The 12,669-nt window shown below is 39.5% G+C and overlaps 1 protein-coding gene across 1 annotated transcript in view; it reads right to left on the reverse strand.

Moving 5' to 3' along the window:
* The window catches only part of ANK3 (ankyrin 3), a 193,505-nt gene that overhangs the window by 111,532 nt on the left and 69,304 nt on the right, over window positions 1-12,669 (reverse strand). The window contains exon 8 of the mRNA XM_065746770.1: window positions 6,524-6,622. Within this exon, the coding sequence (XP_065602842.1) occupies window positions 6,524-6,622 (99 nt within the window). The remainder of the gene's footprint in view (window positions 1-6,523; window positions 6,623-12,669) is intronic.

Consider the following 12,669-nt stretch of genomic DNA (forward strand, 5'->3'; position numbering starts at 1 on the left):
CTACTCTCAGTACCTCTTTCAGAAGGGTTTGCTTAATAATAGTTTTCACCATGCTAGAAATACACTCCCCAATTAAGATGAAGACACTTATTTTTAACATTAACAGTTACTCCAAATTAATGGCTATTCTTTGTCTTGTATCCTGTTTACAGTGCTCAAGTACTCTTTTACATAATGGGTGCTATGATGAAAGGCAGCCCACATGGCTCGAGTAACTGTGAGTAGAGTCACATGGAGTTTTTTGACACCATATGTCATAATGGTTACTGCAAACAGTAACATCCTGGTTTGAGAAGAATTAGGAAGAAAAAAATATGTTTTTTGAATTAGTAAAAACAAATCTTTCATTGGTTACAAGCAAACCAAATATGCAGGAGATACTGTTATATAGTAACTACATTGCATTTTCACCAAATAAGCCAGAGGAGAAGTGCTTATAACTAGCAAGGAAGACTTAAACTAATAAGGAAGCAAGGAAAGCATTTACTAATTTTTCAAGCACAGATCATAAAGGAAGGGGCCTTTCTCCAGTATCCTTTAGCACTCTTAAAAATACTTTATATTGCCTAAAGTATATCACAACATTTTTACATAAAGAATTATCTTACTTCTTATCACATATCCTGCGCTTGTTAATTTACTCACTCGCTGTATGGTTTAAAATACTTCTAAATTACCTCCCTATATATATATTTCTGATATATATAAAGATGTTAGATTATCTGTTTAAGACTAATGAAGTATAGAGGGCAGCTGGGTGGATGGAGGTACTGATTTTGAGAGCGTTATGCTCTCCAGCTGCTACTTTTTGCCCTCTCCTAAGAAGGTTTTGAAATTTAGCAGCCAGAAGTTGTGGTGATTTCATTTTTCTGCTTTTCTCATTCAGACCTCATGTGGCTCTGTGTGCATACTTTCTTCCACTTAAATTAAGACATAGGATTCTGATGCAGGTAAAGGAAAGATTTTTGGATAAGACTTAAATATGACTCAGGAGCTATTTATACATGCAAAATGAATACTGTTCAGCTCACTTCTCAGATTATACCAAGATCACAGAGAATAAGATGCATTTGCTCACCTCCATAAGCCAGAACAGACTTCTCTGAACTACCCCAGTGCTCCTCAGAGCACAGAGCCACAACAGCATGGTGGTGCTGGGCCCCTGGCTCCTTCCTGCAGCTGACAAGGCTCCTGAGGCACAGGAGATGGCAAGCAGTCCTGCTTGGCCAGCCACACAGCAGATATATCAACATAACATCACAACACAACGTAGGTGCTTGTTGGGACACCGTATCTGAAGCTGTTTTTAAGAGATTGTCAGGGCTCCCACTAGAAAAGGCAAGCATGCTTCAAGACAGCTCACTTGGCTGCAAAGGGTCTTTGGTACTACAAAAATGAACCAGCTATTCACCCAGCATAGTGAATTGTTATATAGTGCTAATAGGAAGTAAATCTATTCAGAGTCAATCTGAAACACAGGTCACAAAAAGATGTACAACATGCAACATTTACATATTTATATAAGTATAAAATCTGAGATTAGAACAGACTGCTCTGAAGTCAGCAAGACTTCACTGATTTTGTCAGGAGATTTTCCAGTTGCTCACTTACTGTTGATACAGGTTGCACTATGTGAAACATAAAATGCATCACACATGTTAAAAAATCATCTTTCCTTAATATGATAGTCTGCAACAGCTCAGAAAAACCATTACAAACGATTATGACAATAATCTGCAGATTAAAGACTCTCTAAGTGTATGCTGACATAACAAATCATATCATCTGTATTATCTATTCCTCCAGAGAGCCCAAGAGCATCTCCAGCAAAAGCCAGGAGGACAATAGGAGAGATTCTGTTCAGACACAGGCTTCCTTCCCATAAGCACTGCACAAATTACTGCAGCCTCTAGGGTTTATCAGCCCTCTTCCAGCTTGGTGAGCCTCTGAGCAGGTGCTTCTGCCCAGCATGGCCCCTCCACACCTGAAATCACACAAATTCTTCATTTCATCAGTGCTACTGCAAAGAGTCACCAGTGCAGCAGGCTAGCAAAGAGTCACCGGTGCAGCAGGCTAGCAAACGAGCTTTGCACTGCTTACATATGCAAAATACACTTACACTGCCAAGTCAGTGCTATTCTTCTCATTATTTTTAATCTTAAAGCATGGGGCTTTTCTGGAGCAGCTTATAATATGATCTGATGCATCTTAAAAGAGTATATCCCACATGTTCTCCTACAGATATGAGTGCTAGCCAGTTGTTTAGCTGTAAAATCAGTAAAATGAAGATTATAGACTTACTGTTAATCTAAGCTAAATTGCACTCAGTGTCTGCTTCAGACAAATTCACTTTGGCATATGCAGTAGTAGGCAGCCAAAGAAAATCAAGCTAATTTGATCAGCTTCTCTAATTATACTATTTTTAAAGTCTTTTCTGGAAGATAGAGGAAAAAATAATTAGGGCAACATTCAGGAAACACATTACATCAGGCACTAACAGGTCTTTGCTTGAAAGTTGAAGACCAGTGGAAAAAAGCTATGTCCAGGGCAGACTAATGTGGGACATAATTAGGGCTTTGCATGGTTAGTTTTCAAGGAGTACACTAAAGAATTCAGTATAAAACCCCAAGTGCCAGCTGCTAGACATCACACACACACACACACACAGGACAGATGGAAGAGAAGCAACTGGTTAAAATAAACAAGACAAAGCATGAACTAAAGAAAAAAAAAGATGGCTGAGTTGCAAAATGGACGTCCAAGATCATTTTTGGAAGTAATCTCATGCTCATACATTATCTGAACTCTTAACTGCAGTTCAACGGTGCACAACAAAGTTTATGGTGCTCATCAAATCCTATTCCTAATGAATATAGTGAAACCTGGGGGCCGTGGATGTCTTTTCCAATAATTTTAACAGGATAAGGATTTAGTCCTTCACATTAACCTTTTGTGCAGTACCTCAGCACTGCAGTCTCCAGGACCATCTGCCAGCAGAAAACACAAGTGCTCAGAGAAATGACTATGGAAAAGAATTCATTATCCCAACTTAATTTAATGCTCAGGAAAGACTTTATGTGAATTTATCTATGAAGAAAAATAAAAATAAACACACTACATGGAGACCATTGTCAGCACCATTTCCAGAGAACGGGACTGTGGGCACATCACAAAATGACAGCTGAACAGCTAAATTTGTCCCAACTAAGAGAAACAAATCCCAGCCTAGTCGGTGTTTGTTCAGCAACAGAGGACAGTACCTTCTGAATACTCCTGTAAAGGTCAATTACAGACCAGATAAAGAAGAAACAAAGGGCTAGGAATCCCTGCCTCCGAGCATGGTGAACAAGCAGTTTTCAAGTACTGTTGTCCTTTCCTGTGGGTACAGAAACTTTGTAGCTCACTTTGAAGGAGGCATTTTGTGCTCCACAATCAACATTTGCATTAAATAGTATGGTACCCAAGAAAGAGATGGTGGAAGCAAAAAAGAAAAAAAAAGCTACAGAATTCTGCTTCACATTTATAAACCTTTATAAACAGATATAAATTAATAAGCCTCGCTTATTTTCATCTGTAAATCCCATTCCTTTGTCAAGTTGCATGCTCTTTCTGCACCCTCACAGAACACTTTGAAGCTGGGCTCTGACTGAGCATCCCACTGATGGACATGATTAGACAGTCAGAAAACACAGTCTTGGCAGCTTTTTGCCTTTCAATATGTATCGTAGTGGTCATACTGTTGCACAGGGATATGACTGAAGCTTTTATCGCCCTGTAGTTTTGTAAGACCGTTTTAAACCTGAAACATTAAAAAAAAAGAAAGGAGGGCACTTAAGAAAAAAAGCAGCATGTCTGCAAAACTAACAGACCTCAACTGGTTTATCTTGGGAAAAAGTATTGGGTGAGGTAGGAATAGCAAGAGAACTTTAACAGGAACATGTAGCATAATGGCTTACAGTGATTAATCTTAAGTATTGAGCAATTCATGCAGTCTTGGCTGAAATAGAGTTCTTTCCAACTCCAGTATCACGTTATTCTCAGTCTTCTCCTGCTTCTCATAACGATTTATATATCCTTTCTGATTTACTCCAATGACACTCCCTCCCTTTTCAGATCTCCTCGGTAGAGCCCCTTGCTGCCCATACCAGGGGCTGGTAAACCCTTGCCAGGATGAGTCAGTGCTGCTGATCACTAACTAGCAGAAAATGATAATGTTGTTGATTCCAGAGAAGTTCAACATATGTATGGCACAAGCAGGAGAAGTGATGCAAATCCTTTTTGATATATGGGAGAAGGGGTACTAGGAGAATTCTCTAGGTGAAAGCAGAAAAACAAAGGAACAAAAACAGAACAAAATAACAACAAAACCCACTAAACCACAAAATCTTCCTGAACTGCTCTCTTCTCTCACTGCGAAGCTCTGCCAGATTCCGGAGCTGTTAATGCTTCTGTCCTCTTCCTGGATCCTGTTTCCATCACAGCCCATATTTTTAGTTACATAAATTATCCCAGTGTCTGACCCTGGGGTCTGTGACACAGAAAATGAAACAGATCATGTTTTTGTAACTACAGGAAAAGTCAGACTTCAACTATTTGAAGAAGTGGTCCCCAACTTTTTGGCTGCAATGGGACACATAAATGCTTGTAGAGAGGAAACAAAGAACCCCTTCCCACGTTCCCAAATGCACATTAGTCACATCATCAAAACAGAGTCCTCCCTTACACAGGGTATGCACACTCGCCCTCTAAGCCCAGCAGCCTCAGCATGGCAGGTAGGAGACTGGTATTTCAGACTAGAAAAAAGAAATCACAGAATAGTGGAATGGCTGATGTTGGAATTGTTTGAAATATGCCTCAAGTCTAACTTTTTTAAGTTAATAAAAATTAACTCTTTTAATCTGCTTTTTTAAAAAAGGGAGGACAAGAGAGAAAGAGAGAAGAAGGAGGTTACTCAAAGAATGGTCACATTCCCACACACAAAACAAAGCCAGGAGCCAATATTACCCTAAGGGAGCAAAGTGCTTCTAAGAAACTATCACAGCAGAAAAATCAAGGGTGAAACAGAGCCTAAAGCACAGGAAAAAAAGTCCAATTTTGATCAAGTACTACCAATACTGTCATTCTGATATACAAAGGTAGAAAGCAAAGGAAAGTTACATGAAAAGAAAAAACAACAACACTTGTCATAGACATGGGGGTACCGTGTCCTGACAAAAGAATAAATCTGTATGGCAGTCTGTAAAGACTCCAATTCCATACATACAAGCTACTTCATCGCACTGTGCATAGGACCCAAGATTTTATGCAGGCTGTTCTTTAAACCCTCTCAAGATACTTTTTCTCTCTTGACATTAAGAGCAAAAACCACCCACTGTCTACAAGTTATCCCCTTCCACACTCCCCAATTATAAAAACAGATGCATTTTACAAAGAAATCATGAATTGCTTCTAAAGGTAAAACAGAAAAGCAACTGAAAAAAGCATATGAACAGAGGGAAGAGAAAAGGACCTGACCCAGTTTCTGAATTTGTCACAAAAAGAAAAAATTAGAACGTGTCTCGACAAATACTGCAGGAAATATCAGAGACTGCTGGAACACTAGAAAACCAAAATGAAATCTGATTGTACAGTAGTTAAGTGCATGAAACATATTCTTCGGTTGTATCCTTGATTTGTTCAAAGATATTTTTTTCTGATAGAAATGACAGGGGTTAACAAAAAATTCAAGACAGATAAATGACAAGCTAATATTTCAGGGAAATTGTTCCAAAGGTACAGTGACAGCTCCATGAAGATTGCCCCACATAGACAGGATTGAGTTGCAAAGACTGTTGCAACAGCCCAAAGCACTAGTTCTAGGGTTTACTTCCAAAATTCTGAACCTCTCCTTTTCTTTTGTCCACTGCATAAATAAAATAGTTCTAGAATGGTTTGATTGGGTTTTAACAACAACAATTAGATATAACCGTATTCATTGACCTTCTAGGACACTCATCAACTCAAGTCAGGCACCATCTGGATGGAAACCATCACTACTGGCACATTTACTCACAAACCCACGCCAGCAGTTAAGCACCAAGTCAGGCAGAAGCTGAGCTGTCACACAGCCCTGCAAGAGGCGGTGAGATTCACCAGCAGTGCTACACTCTGTGACACTGCCCTGTGGATGAAGAAAGGCAAACACTCTTTTCATATTCAAATTCTGAAATATGTGAATTGAAATCCCAAGGTTTAGTATTTCCCTGTATAGCCATTTCTCCCCCAACTAGGTCAAAACATCATCTAACTTAGTTCTTCAGCAACACAGAAAATAGCTTGTTCTAAGCTTTGCCATGCAGGTGTTTCACATAGTTTTAAGAGACAATAAATTGTTAGCATCCTACTGCAATAATTTTATAAGGAAGAAATGCAGTACAGTTATGATAGTCTGCCAGGAAGATGGATGATTTAAGTTGTACAACAGCTTTCAGGTCAAAAGCAAGAACTCCGTACAGTCACTCACAGTGCTCGTGCTGAAGCTTACCCTTGTTTTGGCATCAATTTTAGCTCCTCGATCAAGTAGGAGTTTGACCATATTTGCATTTCCCCTCTTCGATGCAACATGTAATGGTGTGATATCATTCTGTGGAAGAAAACAAAACATGAAAATAAATCTGCATGTCTTTCAGAAATCCTACAGTCAGTTTGCTCACAGAATGAATTATGCCAACGTTGCTGAAGGGTAACTCGGCTTTGTTTATCTAGCAGTATGAAAGCAAGGGAAAGCTGAGCTTCTCTACACATGTGAAATACTGGCCTGGCAGCACCTTTCATATTATAGAGACAAACATTCCAGCTGTGGTTGGAATTATAACAAGACATTGCGGTTGTGCCTCATTTCTTAGTTTGTGTACAAGTGCTAAATATCAGTTTTACTTTTTAAACCCTAGCAATTTACTCCAGCTATGTTTGTTTCTGAACACGTAACCATAGGATCAGAACTCCATTCGTCAGTCAGGAGCTATGAAGCATTAAAAAAAAACAACAGCATTTGGTTTGGAGGTCTCATTCACAAACAAGACGCCAATGTCTTTTATTTCTCGGCAAACTCTGAGAGCCTCTTAAGCAGTTTCATGTCACAGTTTCATCTCTCCATCTACCCGACCTAATACTTTTCTTCCAAAAGGCTCACGTGTGCTTCCCCAGCAACGCGCCACAAGACGGCAGCGCGTAGCTGAGCTGCACATTGAGGGCAGTTACATAACGCTGCGTGCACGCACAAACATGCTTTGTAACAAGATGTAGCTAGGACATTTCTTCACGCTCTGGTGAATTCTTTATCTTTTGGTGTATGAAGGATGTATCCTGGATATATTTGATCATATGGAGCTAAGTGGAGATAAAAGAACTTAAATAGAGCATGCAGCTACAGTATGGAGACAAACAGAATTTTAAAGAACACGTTTCTGTGCGTTCAGGGGGAGCCCAAACAGCTGGCTGTGTGAAGCTGGCTTCCCCCTGACTGAGCAGAAAGCAGTGAATTTTAGCAAGCATGTGTCCTCTGGCTGACTGAATTGGAAAGGCACCCATCACCTTGACTTGCTGGAGAGCTGTACAAATGTCTTACCTGGCCAACAGAGCATTAAGCAGCACTTCCTCAAAACTGCAGGTGAGTGGAATGAGAGAAAGCCAACACCAGAAAAAAAATCTCACAGATGTGACAAATTGACTCACAGCTTAATAACGATGCTGAGTACTTAACCCAATATGCTCTATCTTCATTTATATGCTATTTCCCTATGAAGCTAACCCACAGCCACTAGACAGTATGAATTAGTATTACTGCAGAGGTAAAGTACACTTCAGCAAGAGGAAATGACAGAGCTGCTTTCTCTGGTATGAATCATTAGGGCAAATAAGCTACTATTCCAGGGTAGCTTCTGATTTCTTAAAGAAGAGAAATAAAATGAAGAGACACTTCAAACATTAAACAAGAAGTATGCTATGCTGTGCTTAACCTTCTCATGGACGTAAATTTCAGATTGTATAATGTGCAATTTCTGAGTTGGTTTTGAAAAAATAATTGAATCTATCTGACTGGGAGTTGAATTCAGATATAACATGGGGTCAGTATATTACTGTATCAGCCACAGAGGAGGCAGAAAAAAGAGAAGACAATTATGTTGAGATACTTCCTATTTTTCTTCTCTTCTCAGGAGGAAAGATGTTATCAAGGTCAAAGGGAGAAGACGACAAATTGTACTTTCCCAATAAAAAACACTAGAGAAAACAACTCTCATATCTTCAAGTAAAATGTACAACAGGTGACTTAGAGCGAGGACCACTTTTTTCTGCTTGCTGGAGTTGATGGACAAAAAGACTAACTCAGCCTAATAGATCTCAGTGCCCTGTTAATATGGCAAAATAATTTCTGCAAGTAATTTACTATATTAAGACTAGGAGAAATGTCTTTTCTAAGCATCATCAAAGAAATAGAAGAGGAAGGTAAAGGCATTACTAAAGGCAGGACTAACAGATTAAAAATGTGGCTCTCATTCATCTGACACCAAACTAAATCAAATTAGTATGGCACAGGGGAGGATAGCCACGTAAGAACATTCAATTTGGCTCTAATTCTTCACCAGTACAAACTTGTAAATCTTCTATTGCCTTAAATGAAGAAGAGTTGACTCTATAGTGACTGGATGAGCACTGGCAGATAAGCACCTCAACTCCAAAAGGGACCATTTCCACTCAGAAGTTCAGGTTTAGGTCGCACTGTCGGATTGCAACAGAAGGGAAAAATAATACTCATTTTCATGGTCAAATCTAAAATCTTGTAATCCTGAGTTACGTTTGATTTTAAAAAGCCTGTAGGTTCCCATTAGAAAGAGTCTGATACAAAAAGGATGTATTCACTTTAGCTACAGTTTGTAAATACACACAGCTACTGGGAAATAATGATATGAATAGGAGTCAAGGAAATTGAACACTATATGCCCAGTGAAATGCCTGTCCTTAAGAACAAACTCAGTTCCTTTTTGCTGGAAAAAGAAAGCTGCAGAAGCAGCATTTACTCTCTCGAGAGAGTTGGTTTTGTTGTCGTTTTTCTTTTTCCTTCCCTACACTATTAACCTACTCGAACAGATCATAAAAGGAATCAAGAGATAAAGGAGAAGCAGCATTTTCAGTTCTGTTCAGCCTTATCAGTTGTGGAAAATATTATGAGGAAAACAAACAAAAAAAAAGGGATGAACCAGTTCTCCGTTCAGAATTTATTTTTTGCATTTAGCTAATTTGAGCTTTTACTGGTAGTAAACAATATGAAGTAGTAATTGCCAAGAATCCTGAGCTCTGCACAGATGAAGCATTATGTGAATGTCTGTACAACTGCCTGCTGAAGTTTAGGGCAAGCAACTTGTCTCTGGTCGATGCTGGGCTTAGCTGAGGCTTAAAGAGTCACACCTAGGTACCCCATCCCATCTTTCAGCACCACCTATGACAACAAATAACATCGACTGAGGTGAGAAAAATCCTCAGACATCATCATTAATGTTTCTGATGATAAAATAAAAAAGTAATTCAAACCCCAGTTGTTTGTACTTGTCACAAGTAAACAGAGATTAAACAAAAAAGTTTCATAACATGCACAGCTTGGGTATAGGTTATTAACACTGAAACTGTGGTATCAGCAAGCAATAGTCACCACATGTAAGGTACTGAATTCTTCAGTAAATCAACAGCATCTGCTGTCTTTTCAGTCTATTTTTATCTGTTTGATCATCTATAAATTTCTCTCTTTGTTCTCAAGAAAGAATAGTAAATCAGGAAACTTTTGAAGATAAAAAAGCTAAAAACTCTTCAAGAAGTTGCCACGAAAAGATGCTTCTTATATCTAGAAGTCTATCAGAGCACTCCTTGCTCTCACCGCTGAAATACCAAATTCTGCTGATAATGTCTCGTGAAGATCCCTTGCCAGTGAGATCTCTTGTCATCCAATTTGAGAGTTAAAAAAATTCTGCAAGGAATATAACATTTAACTTGTGAGAATAACAGCCTAGAACTATATAATAAATGCCCACAGCATTATGAACTAACAACATGTGTTCTTTCCCCAAACAAGTGATGTCTTGAGCACCTCCAGCAAAGACAGAAGTGGGAACTGGTCCTCTGCAGTTCTGCAAGGTCTGACAGTCCAAGCAGCATGTTGGTCGCTTGGCTGGGCTGAAGGACATGCAGTATTCCCACGTTGAAGCTATTGCCAGAGGCAGACCACACGGGGACTGTGAAGACCTGCTGCCAGAATCACAAGGACTTGGTATTTCTCCTTGCTACCAGCATGAGTGTTCACCTCCACCCTCTGAGCTCTCATCTCAGGCTCTGAGTGGAATAGTTTTAATCACAAAACCTCCACTTTTATTTATCTTACCAAAATGTTCAGATGAATCTGGAGTTAAATAAAATTGTCCTTCTCTGTTCCTACCTGAGAACTGACTCAGAATTGACCAAGAATGAGTAAAACAGAGGCTGAAAGCAGACAGACTGCACAACTGTAAAGTCTAGAAAAATTTCTTCATCATTAGGTGCTCCCTTAAGAAAAAAAGCATGACATTGGTTGTTGTATAGTAGAATTGTGGTTAACAACTTCATAGATATTATCCACATTACCAGTTCATGAAGGGAGCAGAAGATTGTGCTGACTGTGATAGGCAACCATGCAGCTACAAGTGTTTTATGTGAGGACAGTCAGTATTTTCTCGTATCATTTTCTACAATTCAAATGCAGAGCTACAAAATGAGAAAATTTTTCTCTGCAGGACATCTACTAGTTTAGCAGCTGTTAACTGGGATCACTGAAGCTCACACGAGACTTTCAGAAATAAACAATATTACAGGTGGGAACACACAGTCTTCGCAGGAAAACTTATTACAGCGTAAAGAATTAGCTTTTTTCTCCTCCATTGTTTAGTAAATCTTAGATGATGCTGAATTAATTATTGTATATTCATATTAATTTTTTTCTTCAGGCTTAAGATACATTAAATGAAACCTGAAAGAGAAGAAGGAAGAATATAGCAAGGAACTGTTATGGCAGACTACCACTAGGGAAGTAACAAAAAATGTTCTTCTTTTATGTTACTGTCACTTACATCCTGCCTGCTTTTTTTGATGGACTAATGGTGTTCTGCCCCTCAGCCTCAGGGTCATCACTAATGCATGCTGGCCTCACACCACCCTCTCAAGATTACCAAATCCTTTCTCAGCCTTCCAGTAAGCAAACTTCCTGCAGGCAAAGCCCACTCCCAGTGGAACTCTCTAGAAGAGAAGTGCCGTGAAGATGGAAAGCTGTTTGTAGGGCTGGATGCAGTTGTATGGCACAGTGACCATCTCTCATTTGCTTTGGTAAGAATGATTTGGGCAGAGGTCACTGCTATGCAGAGGATTTTCTTGTTACCTGAACCTTCTTGAATTGTTCAAATATGGAGTAGATGTGAAGATCGCAGAAGTTTCTTTCAGTCATTGCTCTGGAAGATGTAGAGAATTATTTTTTTTATTCTTTTCTAATCCCTGTGCTCCCTTCAGAGATGGGTAGAACTTCGGAGGCATTTCCTTACCTGGGCTAGATGGGAATTTCTACTGGAAAATAAGGAGAGTCAAAAGAATGATACCTGAAGACTCTGTGAACCCCTCAAATATATATATTTTCCCTAATTTTTATTTCAAAAAAATGCTGTTCATTCCAAGCACCTTTCCCACCTCCCTAATCTGCACTGCAGCCATGGAGAAACGGTGCCTTGTGCTGACAAAGCACAGGGCAATCCGGTTACACATCTCCATTGCCAGCCCTCCCTGCATGTTCCCCCTGAGACAGCCCTAACAAAGCCTGAATGGGAAGTGGAGGCACTCTGTTGAGATGGGATTCATAGCAAAAGAGTTTTCTTGCACAGGATACTGTGGGTATAACCAGAATTGCTAACAAAAATGATTTCTAATTCCATCCAATGGCTGTAATTTGCTTTTAGAATATATCTGCATACACATTTCCAAGTACTAGTACCAAAGAGCAAAGCATAAATTTGAAGGGGGCAGTAGAGAAAGAGAATGGAAACCCATTGTGACCTGTCCTTTATTTTCAGCACCTCACCTGCCCTCAGGGTGAAGGCGACCTGATTCCTAGTAAGAGTGAAGAAGCACCTGCAACAGCATTCAGCATCAGAAGCAGTAGCTAAGATGGGAACAAATCAGTCTTCCCCATGCATTTACTCACTGTACATCACAACAACACGTTTCCACAAGGAAAACTTGGAACAGGAGAGTGTTTGGCAGGCTACACTCAATCAGTAGTCTGGTAGTTGCAGAACATGGAAAGTAGACACTAAAACTATCAAAACACAGGGCAACACTGGGTACAGTTTTATTCAAAGTTACTGGAGGCTGATGAACAATATTTGCTCATTAGAGAATGGTGTTAGGCATTTTTGCAGACCCTTCAGAGCCCAGTTAATGATTGTACTCACACATAAACCTTGCTAAGGAGACTCATCTCACCCTTGGTTAACCCTTTCTTCTCTTCCTCCACTCCTACAGCCTGTGTGTGATTATTTCCCAGCTAAGCAAGAAGAAAACATTGACACGATGAAGAGAACTCCTTAGCTTTGAAGGATTTCAGAGAAGCACAGCCATTCACTT

The sequence above is a fragment of the Cyrtonyx montezumae genome, unplaced genomic scaffold, assembly GCF_038088225.1.
Source record: "Cyrtonyx montezumae isolate F1298 unplaced genomic scaffold, pur_monq_1.0 scaffold_4, whole genome shotgun sequence".
Taxonomy (NCBI): Eukaryota; Metazoa; Chordata; class Aves; order Galliformes; family Odontophoridae; genus Cyrtonyx; species Cyrtonyx montezumae.